We start from the raw sequence: 27623 nt of genomic DNA, 5'->3' as shown, positions 1-27623 counted from the left end.
GCCGCAATAAGGTCTCCATGGAGCCTTCTCTTCTCCGGACTGAACAACCCCAACTTTCTCAGCCTGTCCTCATAGGATAGGTGCTCCAGCCCTCTGATCTTTTTAGTGGCCCTCCTTTGGACCCGTTCCAACAGGTCCTGTGCTGAGGGCTCCAGTGCCAGATGCATTACTCCAGGTGGGATTTCACCAGAGCGGAGTAGAGGGGCAGAGTCACCTCCTTCGACCTGCTGGCCACACTTGTTTTGATGCAGCCCAGGATGTGGTTGGCTTCCTGGGCTGTGAGTGCACATTGCTGGTTCATGTCCAGCTTTTCATCCAACAGCACCCCCTAGCCCTTCTCAGCAGGGCAGCTCTTAATCTCTTCATTCCCCAGCCTGTATTGATACAGCGGGTTGCCCTCATCCAGGTGCAGGACCCTGCACTTGGCCTTGTTGAACCTCATGACGTTCACAGAGGCCCACTTCTAAAGCCTGTCCAGGTCCCTCTGGATGGTATCCCATCCCTCAGGTTTGTCAACCACACTGCTCAGCTTCACGGCATCTGCAAACTTGCTGAGGGTGGACTTGATCCCACTGTCTGTGTCATTGATGAAGATATTGAATGGTACTGGTCCCAATATGGACCCCTGAGGGACACCACTTGTCACCCATCTCCATCTGGACATTGAGCCATTGACAACTACCCTCTGGATGCAACCATACAGCCGGTTCCTCATCCACCATCCTCATACATGTGGTGTCCCAAGCAATGAACTCCAGTGAAAGATATGCCTCTAACTGAAGGCCGCAGCGAAGCCCATAAGTCTGACTGTGGCTTTATGTCCTTCAGAGTATCCTAAAGCTCCTCACCTGTGCAAATGTCTTTTATAACAATATTGCTAGAATAAAAACTGAAAAATTGCAAAAAGATCAGATACTATGATGATGGGAGTGAAGGTAGATCTAGATTTTCAGAGTCCACAAAAAATAGCAGAAGGCATAACAAAATTCATTATAGGAAAAGGCTTTACTATGCTGGAACTTTCAGGCACGTTTTCAATGATGTCATGGACATGTACTTTAGTAAATGTACATGGATGAACTTTTTTCCCCTCTTCATAATTATTTCTATTTTATAATAGCCACAAGAGCCTGCAGGCAATGCATTTTCTTCTACTTTTTGGATGGCTTAAGTCATCTGGTTTTCCTGATGCTATGCATTTCATTCAAGGTGTTTAATACTGATAACCAACCACAGATGCACTCCCTGGACTTTCCCACTGCCTCAGTAACACACTGCCTAAAATGGCCAACTAATATGGGGGGAATTTCAACTAAAACTAGGGAAAACACATAATTTTATATTCATATAAAAGTATCTACGTGATAAGCAAAACCCAAAAAAGTCATCACAGATTAATTCTTTCTGTGTTTTGTTTAATTTTTTTGAGTGCTCCCGAGCAGGAGGCTGAATTGTTCATCACCGAAGGCGTTTTCTGCACAATCACAATTTCTATGATATTCTATAGATTCATACAGCCTTATTTATTAAAACACAGAGAGCTGAGTGTTATTAAATGCATGTTTCTGACAGCCCCTGCAGATACGAATAAAGTAGCTAATGAGAAGAAAAACTGCCCATATTGCCTTAATCCCATGGCGCAGATCATCTTTAAGCTAGACTATAATGACAAATGGTTGTTTTCACCTTTATATACATCCCCTTCCATGATTACACATGTAGATGAATACCTTTTTGGCCCGTATCCATAACTAGCCTCAGACACTGTCTCAAGAACTTGATTCCAGCCTTACTAGTAGGAAGCTGAGCAAAGACGAACTGTATTACTTGTTTGGGAAAGCATATGTTTATGTGCCTACAAGAAATGAGCGTGAGCAAAATTTAAGCAGCTCACCTTTTAAAAGCTTTGTCAAAGGAAGCTCAAAGAATATTAACTGCATGTACTTTTACTCTAAGTTTTTCTTCCCTTGTTTTGGCCTGATTTTTTTATAACTCAGTATTAATTCCACTGAAATCAACAACTCTCTTGTGACTGATATCTGCTGAAGTTCTTTCTAATCTAATTCTTGTCCAGAAAGAAACTATAAAAGAACAAAACTTTGAACAATGAAATCAAACATTGTTAAACATGTAAGCTCCCTTCAGAAGAATATAAACGTGTGAGAATATAAATTAGGGGTAAAAGCTGGCATGATGCATCCATCTCGAGAAGTACTAAGCAGCCACAACTTCCATTTAAAAAAGGCATTATCAAGGACCAATAACTGCCTTCATAGCAGGTGTCAAAAAAGGCTACTTTCTTCTTTAATATCACTTCAAGGAAGTGGAGAGAAAAAAGCTTAAAATATCATTCCAAACCAATCAGCGTTAAGAAAGTATTTTGTTTTATATTTTGATCCTTCTTATGATTTCTCTGCTTTTCTGTCCTCTTCAAGAAAATGGTCTTTAGCAGAATTTGGTGCAAGAAATGTGGGAGGACAATGTAAGCAGAGAAGTGAGAGCACCTTTGCAGACAGCGTCCTTCTTAAGCCCCCTGGGGGCTACAGTGCTTCGGCTTATGTGGGTAGATTTTGTTTCTGCTGCTTTTCCTCTTGCTTCATATATCTCTAATCCCTGCTACAATAGTCAGTGAACAACAAAAAGAAAGCTCTTGAAGCTTTTGTGGTCCTGTTTTTTTGGTCTAGAAGGGTGTTGTGGTTTCAGTTGGGATAGAGTTAACTTTCTTACTAGCAGCTGGTATAGTGCTATGTTTTGGATTTGGGATGGGAATAGCATGATAGTGCACTGGTGGTTTTGATTGTTGCTAAGCAATCAAGGCCTTTTCTGCTCCTCATATTGCCGTGCCAGTGAGTATGTTGGGGGCACACAAGAAGTTGGGAGGGAACACAGCCAGGACAGCTGACCCCAACTGACCAAAGAAATATTCCATGCCATAAGACGTCATGCTCACTATATAAAGCTGGGGGAAGAAGAAGGAAGGGGGGGGATGTTCAGAGTCATGGCGTTTGTCTTCCCAAATAACCATTACGTGTGATGGAGCCCCACTTTCCTGGAGATGGCTGAACGCCACTGGGAAGCAGTGAATTAATTTCTCGCTTTCCTTCTGTGCAAAGATTTTCTCTAGCTATTAAACTATCATTATCTCAAGCCATGAGTTTTTCCTCACTTTAACTCTTCTGATTCTCTCCCTCATCGCAACTGGGGGGAGTAAGCGAGCATCTGTGTGGTTCTAGATGCCGGCTGGGGTTAAACCATAACAAAAGGAGGCAGCCTTTCCCTCAAACCGGGTTTGTACCCAGAAGAGTCTTGAGCAGTGCATAGCTGCTCCCTGTGGTCTCAGCAGAACCGGGCTGATGGGCAGAGGCTTGAGAGAAGCCTTGGAGGTGAGGATATGACAGTGTCCACACGTCTTTTGCTGCTGTGAAGTTCACTGATTAATCCGATAGTGTTCGTACCTTGTATTTCTAAAGGTAATGAAATATACAAATATGACAGGAGAAGCTTTGCACATGCTAAAGCCACTGCTTTCGGAGATGTTATTCCAGTTTGTATACTTGTGTAATAGAAAGCAGAATTTTTCCTTACCATTTATTATAGCAACGGGAATCTTACTTTAGGTAGTAACGTGGCCCACAGTAGGAACCTAAATACTAAAATTAGACTATAGGAACCAACCTATACTTATACTAAACTAGAAAGAATTTGAAGAAGCTGAGAAATAAAGAGGCCAGATGGTCTTCAAGATACAATTCGCCACCAAGAAGGTGCGCAAAAGAAACAAAAAGTGTCATGAATAGGATTTTGGCGATAACATTGAAAGACTCCAAGAATACACATTTTGTTCTGAATCATTTTTCATTCTCCTTACACTGTTAGCTATCATAATGAGCAAGCTGTAGTTCATGTTCTGTTTCTTATTGCAATTATTTTCATAAAATTAATTCATTTTAAAAATTACATTGTTCAAGGGCACTTAGCAATAGAATATATGATATTCTCTCCTTTGTATGGCTGAATATTTCATCTTACACACTGGGAAAGAAAATCAGTAAAGCATCCAAGGATACACTGGAATACCAAGAGGATATTGGGAGAGTTCTAAAAAACAGAGACTTGCTATTAAATAGACTATAATATTTCAAATGACACCGTAGCTCTAATATATCTTGTCAAAAGCTAATCAGTGGAAAGGTCCGGTGTAATGTTCAGAAGATTGACATTTTACTTCCTTCCTTTGCATATCACTATCAGCAGATTATTCCATTTTATATTTCATTACTTTGATTGGAAAGTCTCTAGAAAGAAACCTCTGCCTTCTTGTAGACTCCATTAATCGTGGTATAGAGCGTGGTAATACTCCTGCTGAAGCTGATGCACCAGAGTGAGAAAAGGTCTGCTCTGGAGGGTTCTGTGATCTCTGCTTCACCACCCAAACCATTTTCTTTAGACAGTGCCTGTGTTTTCCTTGGAGGTTTTGATCAAGCATAGCTGGGTCCAATCCTGCTTTATAAATGAGACGCTATGAAATCTAGGCTAAGGAATAGGGCTGTGGGCTTTTTCTCGCATGCTTCATACTTACTTCAGTAAAATAATCTTATCATGGGCAGAAATGATGCACAATCCTTTAATTAAATCAGGTCTAAGTTTTGCCTGAATGATTAATAAAAAGAGAAAATTCTCTGTCTTGCTATGAAAATACTATTCTTTTGTATTCTCTCATTCTTTTCCATTCCTAAACCCTTTCTTCAAATACGATCCCCAAGTTGATATTTGCTCCTTTGGGTCCACCTAAGAACCATAATCTGTGGCTAAATCAAGTTAATTTTCTTTTGTCACAAAACTCCAAAACAAAACAACAAAAACCCCAAGCAATAAAAATAACCAGTTGTTGTTATTGTTCATGAAGCATGGCATTTTCATGGCTAAAATTGCCCAAGGGAATGGAGAAATTAATTTCAATAAATTGGATTTTATGGGTATAAAAGACCTCTGAATAAATGAAAAACTATGAGATGACATTTGGATCAAAGGAGATATGCCCACTGACTTTAGTGGATGTTGAACTGGATATTTGATTAACAAACTTCCTTATTATGAAGTGACGTTGAGGTAGCAACACTGACTGGAAAAGGTAACAATGCACACGATTAAGGAACCGATTTGGGGTAGGAAGGAATATTCAATACAGCAGAGTTGTCTAGCTATGCAGAACACAGTACCAGAAATGACACAATTCAGATGGAAACCTCTGTCGACATTTTGATAATGTCTTCTGCATCCACTCTGCTCACAAGCTTCACGTATGCATCAGTACAGGTCTGGCTCAGCACCTCTGCTCATCGGCACTGCCAGTAGATTCTCCATGTTATACTCTATGGGTCTACCTTAGGTGAGGTAAACGCAACACCAGGGGCTTCTCTTTATTAACTTGATACACCTGTTGACATTTCCTTTAACAGAAGGTATGCTTACAAATCAAAAACAATGCACATTTTTGCACATTAATGACCACCAGACACCGATATTCATATATATGTACGTACAGCAGTGAAAAAGTTTACCAAAGTTTTCTAATAGGCTAGTACAAATGGAGAATATTTGCAATTAATCAGTAAATTACTAAACAGTATGGTTCATAGGGAACCTACAAAAATGTGTTCCATTTATATCCATATGTACACATATAGAGATAGGATTTTGTTTTTTACTCAGAACTAGTGCAATAAATCAAGCTTTTCTCTTTCTGCTTATTTAGTTTTCAATTCAAGTCTTATAATTTATGGTAATCTGATATGAGCAAGAGTCTGCTCTAAATTGTACTGCTGAAAGTCAGTAGTCACTCTACTGAAGTGACTAAATTTATAGCAGTGTGAGGCCGTAATAGGTCAGACGCAACCGCTATAATGTTCTCAGATCCAGAAGTAAGAAAGGGAAATTTACAGCTTAGGATCTGTAGGATTCCCCAGCACTTTTTTGTCTTCTCCTTTCAGGGCTGGCAAATTTGGAGATGAGGTCCAACTTCAAGACAGTTGCCAGCTGATATGAATCCATATATAGTGCTTCCCTGCCCAGCACAAGTAGCACTCAGTTAGCTATTAAGGGTGGTCATCACTTGGGTGGAAAGGACTAGATTAGTTTTTTCATCAGATCAGTCTCCTGACCCAGTTCTGACAGTGCTTGCACCAGTACAAGTGATGTGACTGCAAGATAAATTTAGCTTTGTGTGTGCCAGTCTCTAAAACCCACATAAACCCAGGACTATTACTCACTTTGGAAATGCTCACTCTACTTTACTATTTAGAGTCAGCTTTGGTGTTTTAGGGTGTCCTGGTTTCAGCTGGGATAGAGCATGATGTCTGTGGTATGGAATATTCCTTTGGCCAGTTTGTCCTGTCTATGGTCCATGTCAGCTTCTATGGGAAGCTGAAACAGTCCTTAATATAAGCATTACTTAGCAACAACTAAACCAGTATGTATTATGGACATTATTCTCATACTAAATCTAAAACACAACAGCTACTAGGAAGAAAATTAACTCTATCCCAGCTGAAACCACGACATAGGGTTTCTGTTCTGAATATAAAATGGTGAGATTACAGTAGAAAAAGTGGGAGTATATGAACAGACTGAATGACAAAGTGGGGAGGCATTCTCCATACAGACAAGGATCAGGGTCTCTCCCAAGAAAGAGGAGAGCTTTTCAGGGACATCCTAGAAATAGGAACAAACTCGGGATCCCAGAGCAAACCTCCAACATATGTAGACATAGAAAAGCCAACTTTGATCTTGAGATGCGTCAAAGAAGATCTCTCTAGCCAAGATGGGTAAGCAGTAATGCCATTTTACCTATAGAAAGAGTGGCAGAGGAAGGGGAAGGGACACACAGACTGGCCAGTGAAGTTAACTACATATAGAAAATTATTTTAAAAGATTATATGACCTAGTTGCTTGTGATATCACAATAAACAGATTCGTGAAATATGCTTTCTGAAGATTAGAAACAGAAGGGGGGGCATAGGATTCACTTTCCGAGTCAAGAGCAGACCACAGGGCTGCCATAAGCTTTCCACAATGAATACTTCAGGCTCTAAAATAACTGCTTCCAAGAACAAAGATTTGAACCACCAGCTTTGTACTAAAGCCTATTTCTTGACCTCTTCTGAGCACCCCCCCCCCCCCCCGCATAACAATTTGCACCAAACACCCATGGATATTCAATATTAAACAACTAATTAAAATTTTTGCTGTTTTCATTGCTTTGAACAAGAAGCTGGTTTTGGCGTTTTCAGGTCTTCATACAAATCGTACCTCTGCAGTTCTCATTCCTAAACTTAATTAATAGTTATTATTATTTATGACTGCACTGCATACTTGTCCAAGCTTAATTTGGTCTTCTAAAAAGAAAGCCTGTGGCTGTGTTCTTAGACTTTTTTTCTTCATCTTTTTTCTTTTCTGAAATAACATTATTAGTTCAAATCTTGTAGCTTGTTTTTATATGGCTAGTGCTTTGTCTTTGTCTCTCTTTTTCTCCCTTTTACCCTTCTGACTTTTTTTATTTTTAAACTGCTCCAACCTAACTTCATTCTGATTTCTTACTCATGGATGCTTCAAGGACTCACATCACTGATTATCATCTTTCCATTCTCATTAGTCCAGACCTTAATTTTATTTCAAAGGTCAGATGGTCCATATGTCCAGTGGGCACAGTAGCTGGCTTGTGTTCATACACAATATATCTTTCTCCTTAACTGATACTCATGAGCCTCGTAGTGCCCTTTGTGTGAAGACTGGACATTACCATCTCCAGAATACTGGCAAAATTTGCCATTTCTGCTAAAATCCCAATTTGTTCTCTAATCTTTTGCAGTCTGTTCCCATTTCCCATTTTTCACTGACTTCTGAAATTCCTGCTATCCACAGACACTAAAATCTGTTTCTGAGCAGTAAGAAGCAGAAGTGGTCATTACTGCACCAGCTCACTCTTCTGTCCAAAGTCTGGTTTAAAATTGCCATCTGATTTTTTTTAAATGCTATTGGGTTTGGTCCGTCTTTTTTTTTGCTTCTCAAGTGCCACAATTTTCCCACCTATAAAACACTTCATTTGTTTTAATAAAATACTTAGAGATCGATGTATGTAAAACACACCACTATTATTGTTAACAACATGAATGTTATCTTTTCAACTCATGTCCTATTCCAGAGATTGCTTCATATTCCATCTTCTCTTCAGAACATTTCTAAATTGGTCCTTCATTCTCTGCCTGTCCGATCTTCTGCAACTCTCCCATCTCTGCTCCCTTGTCTCACCCACTCCATCCTGACCACTTCTTTTTAAAAAAAATTGTGTCATTTCCTCTGATCATTCCTGCATATGATGGAATAAGTCTTGATATAACTATTCTGTGATGTTGTGTCTTTATTAAAAAAGTTAAAAGCTAACATTTGACTGCGTGAGCTGTTGCAAAGAATACATTTCTTCTCATTTATTATTCTGAAAGTAACATATAACACTGTCTATAAAGCATTAGATGCATAAAAGAGAGGAACAGAAACCACTGTGATCATTACTAAAATAAATGCGAAGAAATTACATTACCAGAAAACCTTGGCAGAATCAGCTAATTATAGTTGGCACAGATAGATTATGGATAGCCAGCTATAGTCATCTGAGTCCTTCTGTGAGAACACTCTGATTTTGACTGCATTTTCCTGGGGAGAGCTGCCCCAAGCAGAATTGGTTGAGGTTGAAAAATTCCATCATTTATAGGAAGAAAGACTACAAAATGTTGTGTCTGCTTTCAGCATCTCCAGTTCCAAGGATTCTTTAAAATTTTGACAGCTTTCATAGGAAAAGCTCCAGAATGATCAAATGAGCCAACCCCCATTCCTTCGAGTGCTTGGGAACCCTTAATAGAACTTCTTATTCATACCCACTAGGATACAGCATCTTGCTACATGATCACATACTCTGTTTCCCTAATACCCCCCATTCAGTGCACAGCACAAAGTAAATGCAGTTGCTGTGTGTAGGACTGCATTTGTACCTGCTGAAGACAAGGAAACGTGGCAGAAGCATGAAGCAGGGAACTGCAGAACAAAAAAGGATGAGCTTAGAGTAACCCAACGCTGCTTTAACAAACCACCCCTGCCCCCGAGCTCTACTGGGGTACTAAGTCATGGAAAAAAGCATTTTCACCAGTGTGTTCCCAGAAACACCTTTTTCAAGAATATAGCTAGCCTGAGACAACAGACTGCATCCAACGGCAATAGTTTTGTTATTAGTGTATGGGGTGAGATGAAATTCCAAGTGCTCTCCAAAATCAGGCCCTTGCTTTCCCAGAATGGCCACCTCTCCTTAGCTGACCCCTCTGAGTGCCCCGGTGCTCATCCATGTGCCTCAATGCCACACGTGAACACTGGGAATGGCAATGCCTCTTCAGCTGCTAGGTGCTATGTGGCCCTTAACATCTGCAGCTGAGGTACTGGAATGACACTGCAGAAAAGCCTACGTGGAAATAAGTGGCATTGGAGCACTTGCCACTGGGTGAGTGCTAGTCATCCCCTGCCCTGCATGCACCAGGGAGTCTGTGGGAAACACAATGCATGATGATGTAGTTAGAAGATGATGACGTAATGTAACTCACAAAGGGAAATGAATTCATGTTGCATGGGCGACTATAAATATAGCATCTCTTTTCCCTGAGTACCTGACTTTGCGTGCTTAACATGTTTGTATGTAATCTTTCTCCTTCACTGAAGATACACGAAGAGCAGTAAAATATTGACCAGATAGCTGCCACAAACTGTTACACATTAGGCACAAACTTTCATACCCTTTCCATGCATGAGACCATATTTAGAAAAGCAAATTTCCCTACACATTAAAGGAAGATGTTGCATGCGTGTCTATTTTACATGTGCAAAAGAAAGTTTTGCATACACAATGAGTATACATACAAGTGGCTTTTGATTGCAATGTAAGTATTGCCTTTAGAAAATTGTGTCCCATTAAATAATTCCTATTATCCTCCTAGCAGAAGAAATCCAAAATTGTCCAGTGAGGAACTAAATTAGTGAAAGCGGGGATTCAGAAAATACTGTCCTCTGTGTTGCAATAGTAACACTTTGTTATTGGTTTACACAGAAAACAAACAAGCAAATTGGATAATTTGTAGCTCAGATAAGCCTTGGCTAATATAGCCATACAGGATGTAAGGGGAAACGGGATGTGCATTCCCCTGCCTAGATACCTCTCCTGACGCAGAGCGAGAGGGCTCTGCCACGCTAATTCTCACTTTGCAAAGGGCAGATGCAGATTCGGCTCCATTAACACCAATGAACTGGCTACCAGAGCAGATCCATGGCGTGGGGAGGATGCATTAGCTACACCTGGGGAAGTGCACTAAGAAATTGCTCCAACCCAACCAGTGCAAGAATGCAGAGAGATGTTTTGAAAACCTGCCTAATTGACAGTAGGGGCTGGCTTTTTTGTAATGTCAGAAATTTTGAGAGAATAAATCATTTTATAGAAGGCGGCAAGAAACATTTGAACTCCAAATTGTGAATAGTGCTGCTGGTATAAAGCTACTGTTTTTAGAGTACATTCAAATCCATTATGCATTGAAGATCTAAATAAAATAACTGAGCAGCTAGAAAATGACATAGAAAAAAAATAAGAAGGTAATGTATGGGGACTAAATTATTGTAGCTTTGTGGAAACTGTTCTTCTAAGTGTTATCTCCATCTTCAAAATCTGTACAGGATGCCTGTTTGTTCCTAGACTCGTACCGACTGAGACTAGGATACAGGTCTTGGCCTTATTATGTGATAGTTTTTAATATCTACTACTTGATGACTTGATGCGAAATTACATTTTAAAAAGCTTGATATTAATTTAAAACCTACAAGGTTTTGCTCATTATTTCTGAGACAGCCTATTCAACTCCTAGTTAGCAGCTACAGCAAAGTATGCTGACCCCATTGGTGAGGTAATCAATTATGCTGGAACAAAACAAACTAGTAACTAGAAAGAAAGGAAACCTATGGTTTTATACAGAGCCAGAGAAAACAGGGAGAAAGAGCATTTGGCAAATGACACAGGACAAAACATTTCATTTCCAGGTTCCAAGAAGATATATTTTAAATTTGTCTTAAATGTGATTTACAAAATCAATGTTCTTTTATGCTGGACAGCTTTACTCAGAATGAATGAAGACAAACCAGGGCACGCATCCAAAGCTGTGGCTCTACAGGCATGTGGCACTCTGGAACAGAGGTTTACATGCCAGCAACTGCAATTACCCCAACTAGCAATGATTTAGCATTCTGTAATGTCTAGAGTGTAAAAAATCCAGGCTGTACCTTTATAACACAACCATCTGAAATCCAGGTTTAAATTCTGCCTTTAAAGAGACTGCAGCACAGCTTGCTGCTGTGTGCACATTGGAGAATAAAAATGATTAATTCTGCCCATCAGTGAAGTTTTCGCTTATGAGTATCACAAGCCTTTGCTGTGTGCAGCAGAAAAAAAAAAAGAAAATCATTTTTATGCTTAGTTTCAAATCCTTATTCAAAACCATGTAACAGCACTAATTACTAAACACTGGGAAGACTGAATAAAATATCATAAAATGCTGACTTAAAAAAAACCCAACCAAAACAACAACAAAACAAAACACCTAAGCACATTTAACACATTTTTTTAGTGCATGATTTTACAATCCCAAGTTCAGAAAAGATTTTCATATTAAAATTAACAGGAGAAAGTAATTGGGAAAGAAGTAAATCAAAATGGAAATACATCATCTAATACGAGCTCCCATGATGAGCTGAACATCTGAAAAAAGAGCAGAATGATCAATTCCTCACCACAAGAAAGAGAGACGCAAAGATTGGCTTGGGAAAAAAAAAGATTTCCTTTTGGAATCACCACAGCGGGAGGCAGAGGAAGCTTTGCACCCAAAGACCTAATGTTGTCTGTTAAGCTAACAAAACTAGTCTGGAAGAAGAAAAAACGTAAGACTTCATCTTTTCATCCCCTTCCACTTCACTGCTCATCTTCCTACTTCTTATCTTGATCCCAGTTTTCTTTTTCTGAGGATTTTTTTCTCCCTCCCCCTTTCCTTTCTTCCTTTTTTTTTTTGATGCTGACAGGGGGAGCAGCATGGGTGCCTGATGCCAGCTGCATCCTAACAGGGACCCTGCCTTTCTCATTTGCATTGTCACATTCAGCAATTACAGAATACGCCACAAAGGACCCAGAAGGGGTTGATGATAGAGATAGTGCTGCAAATTCAGCACGGCCCTCTGGGCCTCATGGAGGATGGGTGTATTGGGGCTGGTGTGGGCCAGCCCAAAAGCTTGCCAGTGCGTCCGGTCATGCTAAGGGGATTACGACCTCAAAAAAAGGGCAATGCCTGGTGCCACAGGAGAAATCATAAAGACAATATGGAAATAGTACACCTAAGCCAGCTGCTTCCTGCCCAGTTTGCCATGGGGGTGTAAGGCAAAGCTTGGTGTGAGTGAAGAGGAATCCCAGGTTGGGATTTATGGAGAACGTGCTCTAGGATGCCTCTCCATGAGACAACGACAGTGTGGTTGAAGAGATGTTGCCAAAGTGCAACACTCGTTCTCTGTACCAAACCAGAGACTAAACTGTGAGAATACAATACACACAACACACACATATTATTCTTGTATTTATACATGGAAATATTCTCATGCAATGTATTATTCCTCTGAGGTTTATGCCTTATTCTTCTTCTTTCTGTTACGCTACAGCAGACCTGCCCTGCATGACTCAGACTATAATTTGAACAGTAACTTTTACGTTAACATCACATAAGCAACGATCAGCAATGGCTTATCATATTTGGAGAGTAAGGACAACTACAGGCTGTCTGTAAGCTGTAGGGATACAGTGAAATAGATCTCACCACATATCTCAGTCTCCACACTGTCCCCCTGAGAGTTAAAAACACTCTGGGGGTAGGACTCCATCCAGAGGGAAGGGGTTACAAAGATCATAGACCTGAATGAAGTGCAACTGAAGCATAGACTATCAGGTACAGCTCTACATTAGGCTGAATATAACTGCATTTTATAGTGTTCCTTTTATCTTAAAAAAGCATCTTGAATAATTACTCACACAATTAAAAGGAATAAAATCAGATATTCTTGGCCAAGGTAGCTTGGTGTATCATTGAGTAATTTGCCTCATTTTATCTACTAATGGCATGTCCAGAAATGAGAAAAATCTGAATTTTAACCTTGAAATATGAACTCTACAAACCTGTATTTCAGTGTATGCATTGTAAGCCCACACCAGGGAATACTTTCAAAAATAAAAATAAACTTCCAAACTTTGAATGCACTTTAAGGGTCAAAAAGCAATGGGAACAAATGCATTATTTAATCATAAAAAACACACTCGATTCAGTGCAAGGCTGAGAAGGGAGCTCAGGCTCCCAGAGGCAAGTGAAGCAAGGACTGCTCTGAGGGGCTGCTACAAACAGGGCTGGAGCTCAGCCCTGTCTCTGCCTGGGAGAGCTGGGGAGGTTGAAGAGCTGGAGAAGACAGGTGGCCCTTAATAAGAACAAGCTGCCATTTTCTCAGGAACAGTAAAGCAGAGAGGAAAAATGGTGGGGAACTTCTCGCTAACAAACAATGAAGCCATTATTCAAATCTGAGAAGAAAGACCTTTAAAAGCATTGGCTACTCACACATTGCTTTGACTCCATGATAAAATTCTTATCCTTTTTAATAGCGTGTTGCTACCAACTACATCTTTATTACAGTCTCTGTTTTTCTCCTTCATCCTCATTAAGAGTAAGGTCCATTTCTTACCTGACCGACACAGGCTCTGCTCTCATTACCTTGACTCAAAGCTAATAGTAACTTTTAAAAAATGCTCACAATAGTCATCAGCCATAGTATGCTTACCCTGAGGTAGTTGAGGGTGAAGTTTGTCAGACCCATTCGAGTGATGTTTTTGGACAGCTGCTCCAGCACCTGAGGGTCTTGTGCCTAAACAACAGAGGAAAAAAGAATTTTCACTTTGCTTTTTTGTCTATTTGTTTTTCTCTATGTGCTTAGTGGAGTGCAGGGAGGGTTCTCTGAAGAGAGATGCCATTCCTGTGGAAAAAATATACATTCATGCTAAATTTATGTCATAAGCTACAGAGTTCTGTTTGCACAGGAAAATGCAAAACCTTATGAAATTGGAGTAGAATAAAGACTATTTTCCAACACCTTCTTTCTGTCCCTACTCATTCGAGGGACAGACCTAGGAGGTCCAGTCATGCACAGGGGGGCAAGCAAGGAGGGCCCCACCAAAGAGCTTTCTGTGGGATCAGAGTACACTTTGAGCCTTCCATTTGTTAGCTAGGAGTCCCATGAGACTAAGCAGATAAAGGCAGGAATAAAGAAGGTATTGCTTTCTTTTTGTGGATCAGAAACTGAAGCAGAGAGAACTCATCAAGGCATCTTCAGCAGAGCTGATCACGTAAGTGGCATTAAGCACAGGCTGGAGAACCCTTCTGATCTAAGCTATTTTCCCAGAATTAAACAGGAAAAATGCAAGCACAGTCCTCCTCTGACCCTAGGCAGGAGCTTTACCTGTGAGACCAGCGTCCTCTTTAAAATGAGATCAATCTCATTACTAAAATTAATACCTGCTGGTTGCTGCCTAACCTGGTCTACTCTCTTTGAATTGCAGCCCTCTAAATACATATTGTTGCTCATGGCCATCCTCATTGTCCCTTAATGGGATACTGTTGAGGAGTTCAGAAGATCAGCCCTCTAAAAAAACTCTGAGACGGAATTGGTGGGGCAGATTTTCAAAGGTATTTTCTTCAGGCCTGTAATAGCATTTTACAAAAAGGCCAGGCTGCTTAAGTTATTTAAAATTCCTCACTAAGAATATCTCTTTATCTATGGATTTCTAAGTAACTTGATCCAAAATAATGGCACATATTTGGGCCTGTGTTCTTACCCTCTATAAAACCATAGTCCTGCAATTAATTTTGTATATGGAGCACTGCTAATCCGAACGATTCTACAGTGCAAAACTGAAAGTGGCAATGAGACTCTGTCCTTTGTTTCTCCCCAGTAATTTACTTTATAGTAGTTCAGCTTCACCTTGTAGAATATTTAATAATTTAATATTCCATCATGTGTTTTCATGCGATTAAAAAAAAAAAAAGTCTCAAAATGTGAAAAAAAATCCGTATTAAAATTCTAAAGTTTTCTAAGTAAATATATAGTAATTGCTTATTCTCTGTCTCATACAAGGGTAACAGTTTTCTTAATTTAAAGACTAAATATAATTTGTACCTACAATGATGAAAATTCACTGAGTTTCACGTAGTTCATATCAATAAAAACAGATTATGGGCCCAAATCATACAGACCACCAAATGGGATTAAAAGGAAAACTATGTGCTAAAACAAAACGAAAACATAGCAACAGTGGCAACAATAGAGCACTGAGAAACAAGGGAGTGATGAAAGAACTTGTAAATGGATGTAGTTTCAGGCAAAACAAAATATTTATAGTTAATTGCCTTGGGTGTGAAATTTGCTGTAGTTCATAAACCTAATCTCATCTCTTTGCATTAGGTCAAGTGAAAAAAGGTTTACTTACATGCATGGCTAGAATGCTGCGTGGGACTAATTCTCTGTACTGTCTAATAGTAAAGTGCCATGTTTTTATTCTCATAAGATCGTCAAAAGTAAACTCCAAGATAAGACGTCCTTCTGTGCATACCTAGAATACATAAAATGCATGAAATAAATTCCCAGGAATTTTATTTTCAATGGTATTGTATCATCGATTAAACAACATTCAAAAATATCAGAGCGGTATTCTATTGTTCACCTCTGCTAGATTAATTGTTTTTCTTTCTCTTGGGGAGAAAAAACAAAGGTGGGAAAATGACTTCATAGGCTTTACCACAGAGACAGTAACTTATAATACTATAGATTTTATAGCATTTTACAAAGATAGAATATTGTGTGTGTTAAATCTTATTTATTGCATCAATTCTCTTTCCCTTGCAGTTCGCTACTGCTAATTAATGAGTGAACCTCGCAGTGGAGGTGGCTATGGTGCAACTGCACACACTTGATGTCAAGTTGCTGAACCAGTCATTCCCAACCTGTTTTATGTTACCCTTTCCTTACAATAGCTTGGCTTATAAACCTTCCTTTGATGTCCAACTGGAGTAAACAGAGCCCTGAATGTCTGTGGCCAAACCTGATTTTTTTTCCTATTTTTTTCCTTCTTGTCTTTTCCAGGCTTTTATTCCATTTTCATTTGTCATTTCTTATCTATTTTTATTAACCCCACCCTTCCAAGGAAAGCCAGACGGGGTGTCTGCCATTGGGCTGTATGAGCTGCATTGCCACGGCAGGTTTGAGAGCCAGAGGAGCAAGAAGAGGTTGCAGTCATGGACAACGGAGCTGCTTCCACAGAAAGTGGCTCATGCAGCTTTGTGAGGGGTCTTGTCTGAGAAAGGAGAGAAAACATGGGAAAAATAAATGCAGCAAGTGGGTAACACCTGGAAATTAAATGTAAAACAAATTACTGGGGACTTTTAAACAACTGTCCACAACTTTATGTGGGAAAAGTGCTGTGGCTGTGGTGGTCTTTAAGGTGCAAAATACATGCCCAGCATGGTATCCTGACTGCAGTTCTGTAAATGATGCATGATCTGAAAATTAACTCCCTCTGTTGTTAATTTTTTTCTTTAAATTGGATATTTAGACTTACAAATCCTATTCAAAGTAAACTTGCATGTGCAGGGTACGCAGATACTGTGGAAACAGGGTGTAACGGCTTTCGAAAGAAAAAGTTCCTGCAACTTTAATTTTAATACAACTAATATTTGATTGAACAACTAGCCATCCTAGATTCAGTCGAGTCTGTTGAGCCTTTTTACGAGCCCCAACTCAGACTTGGCTGGTTCCCACTTGGGCGATGTATGGCTTTTCTGGTTAACAGTTCACTTAACATAATCATAGCTTTTCCTCCTGGTTGTTTCTGCAAAAACATGTAGGTAATTTTAACAGGCATAATATGTAGAAAAATTACTGTAGACCTATGAGAGAGAATCTCACAACAGGTTCTCATCTGCCCTTCTCAACATACCTTAGTGATGCTTTCATATTTTTAATATGACTTATTTTGTCATTTGACCCTGATTTTTATTTTCTTATCTGTTGCACTATGATAAGAAAATACACAAGAGTACACATGTGCACATATAAGGATTCATACAAGAAGAAAAACATTTTATATTAATATTACTGTGTTGAAGCCAAAGATCCCGATTACTGACCAGTAACCAGTTTAAAGTATTTTTTTATAATAATACCTGTGGTTTCTCAAATGGTTCTTCTGTTAAGCTCAAAACCCCACAGCTCTTAACAGATTAATTTTCTGCACTGGTATTAAGAAATTTTAATAGAAAAACTGAAACACATACCTCATATCACAGTGGTAAAAATTTATACATCTTATAAAGGAATTTAATTTCCTTATGTAGAGCAGAATTTTACGCATTGCTTTTAATCAATAAAATTGACGCAGTTCTTATTTTAAATGGGTCTCTTTTTTAATTTTATTTTTTTAAAGCTGCCTTTTACATAGAATCCAAAAAATCAAAAGGGTCTCCAATTAAGAAAACATTTTCTGTTGTGCCGAATTCATGTTACCGTACTGTGAGCTCTGACATTTTGTTTCTGTGGTAACCAAAATCAGCTGATTAGTTGGCATGGCAACAGAAAAGATGTAATCCCAGCAGACACACTCTAATCAATGCCCCCAGCACAGATGGTCTCCGGAGGATCAACAAGAAAGAGGCTGGCAGGCATTCAGTATGTCACGTGGTTGCTCTAGACTAGGCCAGGAAAAAACTAAAAAAGAACATTTCTCAAACTAACCAATAGCTTTTTAACCCCTTCATTGCACTTATTAATTGTAGGAATTTCAACTGCTCGCATCTATGAAAATCAACTTGGGTCCTGTGCCTTATGGCTCAGAGCCTCGCTCTCCTAACACGGGGCATCTTTAAAAACTCTCCCCCTCCTATTAGTGACCATTTCTCACACCTGACCCTGTGCTTGAAAATAAACCTAAAGCTTATAGAAATGTGGGAAATGCCTGAGATTGTTAGTAAGAATTAAAATCACTGAGTTTCAAGGGCTTCACCTATAAAATCCAGCCAATGGCCCCACTGTTGGGCACAGGAAGAGAACGGTTTGACCATGGGGTGCTCACTGCTCTAGTGGTGAAGGAAAAGCTCGCCTCTGCCAGTCTATTGGGAAATACAAATAAACATCGCTAACTGCAGAAAAACAGTTTGCCTACATCGAAAGTTGGAGTGTCAGTAAACACGGTGAAAACAAAGACTTAGGAGGACTCCTGAAGCTTTCCTTTACCTGGAGAAAAAAATGAAGCATTTGCCAGGTAAACAAACATGGTAGTTAGGGCTTCAGTCTCTCCTTTTACCACATTCAATTCATGCCATTGAACTGTATTAAATTCTTTATAGCATTTATTTATACCTTGATAAAACAATTTTAAAGTGAGTGACACTTTACAAGGACCTCTTGCCCTCTAGAGACAAGCTGGACCATTCATATTGGTACTGTTAGGCATGTTCTAGCCATATCCATTTGAAAAAAAAATCTGAAATGCCATTTTATATATTCGTCCAATACTGCAGTATGCAGTGAGTTGCTCTAACTAGGAAAATGTCGAAATGAATAAAATGTAGCTGTGGATTCCTGATTCAATACGTGATGAAAACTGTTTCAGCCCATTATATTAGAAGTTAGTGAATTTGTAGCTCACAAGTTGTGAAACTGAAACAGCTATTAACAAATATAGTTTGTATTTTTGCATTAAAAAAACCCTTTGTGGTACCTTCACAGGGTCAAATTCAGACATGATCTAAGGAGCTACACAGTCCATTGGACTGCTGCTTATTATTGGAGGTCTGCTTTGTTCCACCACCGATGCTGTGAGAGTTAGTTTACCTTTGGGTACAAGACCTGTGCCCTCAGTACCTCTGCTAGAAGTTGCAGACACACAGCTGAGACAACATTCGGCTCTACCTTATTTCTGAGAGATTAATATATTCTTTTCTCCTTTATTCCACCAACTACTGTGTTTTATTTCAAATTTGCTCTTACTAACACAGTAAACGTACAGCCATTAAACCCCCTAATTTTTCTGCTAGAATCCAAATCACATCCCCACCTGAACTTTTCTACCGGGATACAAAGGTTTATATAGGAATCCGCAACAGGGCTGCGGTGCACATGGAGGGTCTCACTGCCCGCAGCAGGATGGTGCCACGGGAGATGACTGTGGCCCCCCTCACACGAGGTGTGCCCCCAGCCCGCTCCCTGCTGCTAGTCTATCTTTGACTTGCCGGATACTGGTCTCCTTTCCAAACTAACAATACCGTAATGTGCTGTTATGATAAATAAAAGAAACTAATTGAATCAAGAAAAGCGTGTTTTGTTTACTGATTCAAAAAACCCACCCTTTTATTTGCTATTGCTTTAAAGTGAATACAAAGGGAAATGACAGAAATCACTTTAAGAAGCTATGCAAAGAAACAGCTACTGTATACCCTCGTTGCATCCTCTGCACATTGCCAGCATGTACAACTCGTTGTGGCAAAGAGGTGCTTCCTACGAATATCTGGTCTCTTTGGATCTCTCTCTCTCTCTGGTTGTGCCTGTGTAAGTCACAGGGGGCTGGAGCGGGAGAGCTGGAACAAGGACACCATTAAATGCACACCTCCTAGCTCACCAGCGCTCCACACACCAGCGGCTTCCTCTCCCTCTTCTTTGAGCCCCACTCCAAGAGCCATGAAGATGTCAGGGAAGAGACTACGAACGGATGGGCCTCACATACATGATAACACAGCATAAGCCATGTGGGCCTGGTCATGATGCTGTCAACTGCTGATGCCTTTTTTGACTCTAAAACCTCCACAGTCCTGCAAGCCAAGGGCAACACGGACAAGTTATCTCCTCCTGCTGCTCCTTCTCCTTTTGTGCTTTTCTCTATGCAAAGGTTAAAATTCATACAGATGAACAGGTACAAGATGGAAAATCATCATTTCCTGTTAATTTACAAAAAGGTACATTTCCATTTTGAAAATCAGTTTACCGCTTTTTTTAATATAAGAGAATTTTTGTTTTAATTTGTATTTTCCACCTTTTTCACACTGTTTTTATGAATGTATGGCACTCAGCTTAATTACAGGACTAGAAGTGGCCAATGCATGAAGATAATTCACTATCAATTACAAATATTGAATATTCACTAACTGTCTGATCCAGAGCATGTTTAAATCAATTGACTCCTTCCTGCCCTTTCGACCAGCATCCTACTGTATTAAATCACTATTTTCCTAGAAATTTATCGTCCTTGGACTGGGTAAGTATCAAATGCAAAGCATATCATCCCAAATGGTAGGTACCAGCAATGTAGAATCTCATTGTTGCTTTAAAATCAAGCCCAGAGAAAAGGAGATGGGCAGGTTGAATTTAATTCACGTACAGCTGCTTGTTCTGGCAACCTGGCATTATGTGCTTCTCTTGCAATCTTTCTGGGAGAATTGCAGGGGATGCCCACAGAATTTTCCAGTCACGTAATGAATATAGAAAATAGTAATTAAATGGCTTCAAGGGTTTTCAATATTAGAAATAATCTCAGTCTACCAGAAAAATGCAACAGCAAGTATTTTTCACCCTTATACACACTGAAAAAGAAAGGCAAAAAACCACCAAAACCCAACAAAAAAAGCAAACCAACAACATGCTTTATTGAGTCTTCCCTGTTACCTTGGTAAACATGGGTTTTCCATGCTGAGTGACCATGGTGCATTGATCACAGTCCACTGTGATGGATGAGTTGTGGTATGACTCTTTTGAGTGCTTGAGAATGTAATACAGGTCTGTTACACCTCCTTCAAAGACAGTGCTAAAATAACGAGGAATGAGGGTCCTTCCAATTGCTGTGAGGAAAATACAAAGCAGAATTCAGCAAATGCTCTAGGTTATAAAGTCTCAAACTATTTGCTAACAGAACATGAATAATTTTAAGTGCAATGAAATCAAACTTTCATTTCACGACCATAATACGTGTTCTCTGTCTGCTGTAGGAATGAAGTTGCGCCTGCTCCCATTGAAATCAATGAAAATGGCTTACTCCATTCAGAGGGAGTGGGCTTATATTATTTAATCTTTTTGCATTGATGGTGAGTTGGAGTCACCCTTGAAACCATCTGCAAGGGTTTTTGTCCCGAAGCAATTATTATACAGAAAGCCACATGGTGTCAATTATGACTGAAATTTGGATATTACTCATAAATGTATAAATACAAGTGGTGAGCATTTACAGAAATATACCCGTACACCCAAATTGGCAAAGCACATTTATATAGGGGGGTTGTGTACACGTATAAGTTTGTCTGTGTGTGGGCACATGTATATTTATATATACTCACCCACACATCACACACACACACACACATGCGCACGCATTCGTGATTGAATAGGAGGGCTACTGCTGAGAAATCAGAGTCCTGGGGATTGAAGGAGGACCTAAGAATGCAATACGATACACATTACACAATATGTGACTAACCACAGGTCTATCTGAGATCTCTCTTTAGATCAGAAGTATTTATGCCGTAGGCTAGAAAGTCTGAGCAGACATCTGAACTAGCTTATAGGCACCATTTAAACCTCAAACTATGGACTCGAGGTACCCAATTCTGCAATACTTACTCAGCCAAAACTCTCACTGAAGTCAGATGTCTCACTTCAATAGCACTTTCAGGTGAGTACTACAAGGTCTAATTCCAAATACGTAATAGTTATAGTGAGCTTCTGGGTGTATTTCAGATGCACAAACTAGCAGAAGCACTGACATCAAAGGCAATTATCTCGTATGCAAGTGATGTTTTCCATCTCCTTTTTTACAGATAAATTTGGATGCAACCACAAGCCTGGTATGACAGAACACTTCAGTTTATAATAGAGTGAGACTTCATACGGAGTGACTCATTGCTTTGCATGCATTAATCAATCCCCAGTAATTCTGAGTGGTGGGTACATAAAAATTGCTTCCATTTTACAGAGGGAAATACTAAGCGATTTAAACTTTGTTTTGGAAGAACGAGATAGAAATGTCCCCATCAACAGGCAAGATTAGAGCTTATTAGTTCCTAATTCTTATATGTCTATTAGGACTATGCGGTGAGTCATGCCTCCCTCATTTGCTGTTTACTTTTGAGAGTAATTTCTAAAAAAATTATTTTCATAGGAATTTTGCCAGCACACAAACAAAAGCTCCTGACCCTAAAAATGTATTTGCAAGTGGGTGTTGTAAATTAAAAAGCATGGCGTTTTCACAGTAGTTCTGTGAAAACTGTTTCTGCTCTGTGCATTAAAATGTGGAATATTGCATGTGGAGTCATAATGCACATTATATAATGAAAATATACAAATATGGAAAATTAGGACTTGTTAAAACTTTTGCTATAATATTAGATATTAATGTAATTTAATGTACAAAAATATACCACACTGTCTGGAAGTGGCTGACAATTCAATGAATACATTGAATGACTATTCTACAACTCTAGCTCCTAAAAACCCCTACCCACTCATCATGCATATATTAATTTTCTACAGTCTTTTAATTTAATTTAGAAAAACTGAAGTCCAGTGTATCAGCATAGGACTCAACTCAGGCTTTAACTCAAATATTTCCATGTTGGTATGGTATATAGTAAAACGTGAAATTTACCCATCAAGTTAATTTCTTGCTCCCCTAAGGCTAATTAGTGCAAATTAAATTTCCTGCTAATCATCCTAAGCAGCGAATGTGTAATATGAAAATCCAGCATTCCTACTGATTGTGATAAACCTCTGTTCACGTGACTTATGCACTGCATAAATACCTTGTAACTATTTTAACTGCAGTTTATAGACTGTTCCCAAAGTAGCGTGGTCATATGGTGTTGCTTTTTGCACAGCTACAACACATTGAAGAAGGCTAGAAATACATTAAATACCTTATTCTTATTACTTTTCCTAGTAAGCATTATCTGTGTTTGCCACAGGGATATGCTACTGTGAACAACAAAGTGAGGAACCAAAAGGATGAACAGGAATAGAGGTGCCCACAAGGATATGCCCCATGGAACCTGATTTTCAATGACAGATGCAGACCCTGTCTGCCTGTAAAATTGAAAACAGCTAATGCAACTGTCCAGCATAAACTATTATAGCTAATATTCACCTCCAGAAGAAACATTCATGGAAACTTGTATTAACAAGCAGACATGTCCCGGGGTCACTATGTTGCCTTGCCACAGAAGACTGGAGGGGTTTCAAGGTTTTGGTTCTCTTCCTGAAGCACTCAATGGCTTAAAACGATCATTTCATTTCTAGGATAAACATGAAACTCTCTACAGGGGTAACAAAGCTTATTTGTGCAGCAGACAGTATTTCCAAGAACAACAAAAGGCTCTGGAACAGCTCTTATAAAGTCTAGGGATCACCACAAACGTTGTGCATTTTAAGTGCAAAGGACTTTTCCCTGATTTTTTCTCCTCCAACATGTAATTGTGTATATAAGCAGTCAAACACGTATGTGTGGGCACCCTCAGCTCTGCTGCATGCATGCGTACAATCCTTTCCTGGGCACAGGAATATGAATGTGGCAAAGGTGCATTTCCTTCCCTTCTTGCAGTAGATGGACACGCTCAGGTGTGGATGTATACACTCCACCTGTGTCTGCCACTATACAGCTCAACAGGATTTTAGCAACACCACGCATCTTCTGCCAGAGTCAGATGAAGGCTACTTCCTAGGAGGACTCCAAGTAATGCAAAGGCAGGATTGTGGGACAACTTGATACCCGTGGCCACTTCAGGCTGTAGTTTAGCCATCCTTGCACTAGAACTGTGAACTCACACCTTGCAGAGCACAGGCAAGCTGTACACTAGCTTGGTCTTGGGTTTGCAGTTCCCCAGAGGCAGTCACAGACAACAACGGCAAATATAGTCTAAATAATATATGGTGTAATATCACACCAACAGGGCTGAACGAAGCCTTACACGCTACTGGCACTGGAATTCCTTCATGGTTTAGAGCTTGACTTTTAGTCCACAGAATAAATTTTAAGAATGCATCTCTGTGCATGGTTTTGTAGTGCTCCTCCCTCCCACACCACACTTCCCTGAAGTAGCATCAGATGGACACCCTCAGAGCCAGTGCACAGATCTTTGCCACAGGAGATCCGCGAGTGCATGTTTGCAGCAGCAAACAGTCAGTTTGAGTCTTGCAATTTCCTTTCCTGGTGTCAGGGCCCTGACAGCACCCTGAAAGCACCCCTGCTCTGGAGTTGGGCTGCCAGGCAGATTTTCTTCCCAGCTTCTCAGGGGAATCATTGCCCAGCTACCACGAGGCTTTCTTCCTGCATCCTTGTGGAGCAACTGGACCTCCTTGCAGTCCTGTCTCCTATCCAACTGTTGCTCTTTATTCTTTCTCCAATCTCTTTGCTCACCTACCCCCATGGACCAATCTTCCATTTTCTCACCTTATAGTTGGTAGCTTTGCATCAGTTATCTTGCAAGTTCACTGTTCAGTTCCCAGTATTTCCCTGTTTTCTCTCCCGCTCCTCACATGCTGCCCTTTTTTCTCTTGCTCAGGGAGGCTCATTAACCCTTCCCAAATCCACACAATTTCCTCATTCTCCTTACTTAAGCATGCCCGGTTACCTAGTCTCAGTCTTCCTATTCTCCTCCACCCTTGCCAAAACACCAGCTTCACACTCACTTTCTTGGTGCTCTTCCTACCCAACCAGGCTGCCCCAGATGCTTGTCCCAGGCTCCCTGCCTCAGCAGTCTAACCCCCTTCTGGATCTTGATTTTGTGGTTTCTTTGCCCCCAAGATTCTCTCTCTGCCCTTTTCTCCACTCTGCCTCCTCCTAACAGCAGATTCTTTCTCCAAACGAATCCCATCCCTCTTTCCTTCCTTCCGCTTCTCATCCAGCCAGGGACCAGGCAAGAGGACCTCTTCTCTCTGTGCCCCCCACTCAGCCAAACATCTCACTGTTCCCTGTGTTTTTCTCACTGACTTCCAACTCTCCCTTACTTAATCATCCTCCATCCTCTCCTTTCACCTCCCGGTTACTATTTCTCTCCCCTCTCTGCATCAATATCATTTTGCCCTGATTTATTCCCTTCTCTTTTCTTTCCTCCTCTTCCCTCTTCTTTCCTCTACATTCAGGTCAAGTTACTTCCTTTGCACGGCCACTTGGATCCCGGGTGCATCCTCCAGGAGTGCAGGAGAAGGAAGGGCCTGCATCCGCCAGGAGTGCAGAAGAAGGAAGGGCCTGCATCCGCCAGGAGTGCAGGAGAAGGAAGGGCCTCCTGCTCTTGCATACAGCACTGGCTGAGCCTTCCCCACAGGCTTTGCAGTGGATATGTCCACCAGTTCATATAGTCCTGAGCTGCAACATGTCTGGTTACTCTTTGCAGTTGGCACGCGGATAGCACCATTGGGCTCCTACGAGGAGCCTTACTATGTTCCTGGGAAAGTGAGTCCTTGAAAATTTTAGTTGCAAACTCTTGTAAAGCCTGCACTGAGTACTTGAGAATGGGCAGGCTTTTCCCCCAAAGATTTATAAATTTGCCTAATTCAGTCAGATTTCCACAAAGAGGACAAAGGGGAAACCTCTGCTGCAAAGGCACACAACCCTACTCCAGAGCATACAGATTCCTGGGCATTTAAAAAACAAAGTTGCAAGACTTTTGTAACACAGACAAAGAAAGAAGAAATCCTTTTTTGTCTTAAATAAAAAAGAACCAGCTAAAAGCAAAAACAATTTCAGCTTTATTGAGTCAAGTTTGGCAAAATTATAAATTAGTAGAAAAAAGGCCGTTTAATGGGACTTATGAAGAATATTAACAAGAAATGCCATATCATCTGCCTGCAAGAATACATTGGAATAGCCATGACTGCAGATGCTGAAGTTCTGAGCTCAATACTCAGGCTTAGGAAAGCAGACGTAGATTCGTACCTGCATCTATACAAATACTAACAGGCTCTTACAGTCACATTACCCAGAAAAGACCTTTTTATAGTGTGAAATGTGACACCCTACACTGTTAATATACTAGAAGGAAAATTCACCTGCCCTTCAGTGTTCAGACATAAACTCCAGATCACTGGAATGCTAGTTTAAATTATCATTATGTCCTGGGCAGCATCCTTCATCCTTAGCTGAGTATCTGAGGATGTAGTATTTCCGATGAGAAGCAGGCACTGCCCCTTAACGTTTGCTTCATTTGTGCTAGCAAATCCCCAGATAGCAAAGCAAACTGACAAAGATCAGCTGGATTTAGCAACAGGTAATAGTTATTGATATGAAAATGTCTGTAAGAAAGGCATACCTGAAGTGACTATTTTGCACAAAATATAATACTGTCATCCACTGGAATGACATACTTTTAGCCTATTCAGTGGTGTAACAGCTTGGCTACATGTGATTTTGTGTACCTTTTTCGTGAATCAGAGACCTAGATACAATTTTAGAATTGAAGACAGGTAGATTTGTGACACTCCCCCAAATATGAGCGTTCCAGAAATCAATTAATTCAATCTATCAACAGAGGCAAAAAGCTTTATAGGTCAGTATAGGTCAGTAACAGTTATATATAATTTCTTAAGTATCATTCCTGGGGAATTCTAAAGAAAAGAATGAAACCATCTGACATTTTAAATGGTCCAAGGCCTGCCTCTCAGGGAGGGAGGCTCTTAGGTCACACTCCTGCTTTTTGGCCTGAGCATGCAACAAGAATGATAAGGCTGCCACACTGCCATCCAGATCCTAGCAATCATTATTTTCATGCTGTCCTTTCATTTATTTTCCCTTTAAAATATGTTTGCCTGAGTGTAAAATACTTTATTCTCTCGGGAATATGTTTAAGTCTAAAATTATTTTGCCGTCACAAATTGAGCCAAAAAGTCCAATGATCTCCAGGTGGGAATAGCAATAATTTGTGCAGTTCAGGGGTTTTGTGAGCCTCAGACTAGCTATGAGCAGGAAGCCAGTTAAAAAAATAGTTTGTAATGTAACTGTGGTACCATCAAACACCATGTGGTGGTGATGGTACTGTTAGCGTTGTTTGGGTTTTTTTTTTTCCCAAGGAAGATTTGAATAAAATAGAAAGTAAACATGTTTTTCTAGTTCACAGGAAACTGGTATTATTTGTGGGCTAGGAATAGAAGAACACTTCCTCGCTTTGTGTCCCAAAGATAGGCTGTCAAAATCTCAATGCCCTCTCTACAGAATGAAGGTTCACGGCCTCTTTGCAGAAGCAGGGCTTGATAGCAAACCTCCCCTTGCTCACTGAACTGCTCATGTATTGCTGTTAAAGCAGAAGCTCTCAGGGGCAGAGACTTGAATTTAGCATATACATATACACCATCTAAGATAACTGCCAAGTTGGTATAGAAGTGAAACAATGGAAGTGTTAATCAGTGAAATAAAAATATTGGTTTTATTGCTTCCAGGCTGTTTT

The 27623-nt window shown here is 40.1% G+C and overlaps 1 protein-coding gene across 14 annotated transcripts in view; it reads right to left on the bottom strand.

Moving 5' to 3' along the window:
- Positions 1-27623, bottom strand: part of LDB2 (LIM domain binding 2) — a 220902-nt gene that overhangs the window by 33994 nt on the left and 159285 nt on the right. For all 14 annotated transcript variants that reach the window (XM_054204263.1, XM_054204266.1, XM_054204270.1 and 11 more), the window contains 3 exons: positions 20866-21038; positions 15644-15766; positions 13942-14025 (listed from right to left, as the gene is read on the bottom strand). In XM_054204263.1, the coding sequence (XP_054060238.1) occupies positions 13942-14025; positions 15644-15766; positions 20866-21038 (380 nt within the window). The remainder of the gene's footprint in view (positions 1-13941; positions 14026-15643; positions 15767-20865; positions 21039-27623) is intronic.

This window comes from Rissa tridactyla, chromosome 5 (genome assembly GCF_028500815.1).
Source record: "Rissa tridactyla isolate bRisTri1 chromosome 5, bRisTri1.patW.cur.20221130, whole genome shotgun sequence".
NCBI classification, from domain to species: Eukaryota; Metazoa; Chordata; class Aves; order Charadriiformes; family Laridae; genus Rissa; species Rissa tridactyla.
This window is presented reverse-complemented; position numbering and strand designations above follow the sequence as displayed.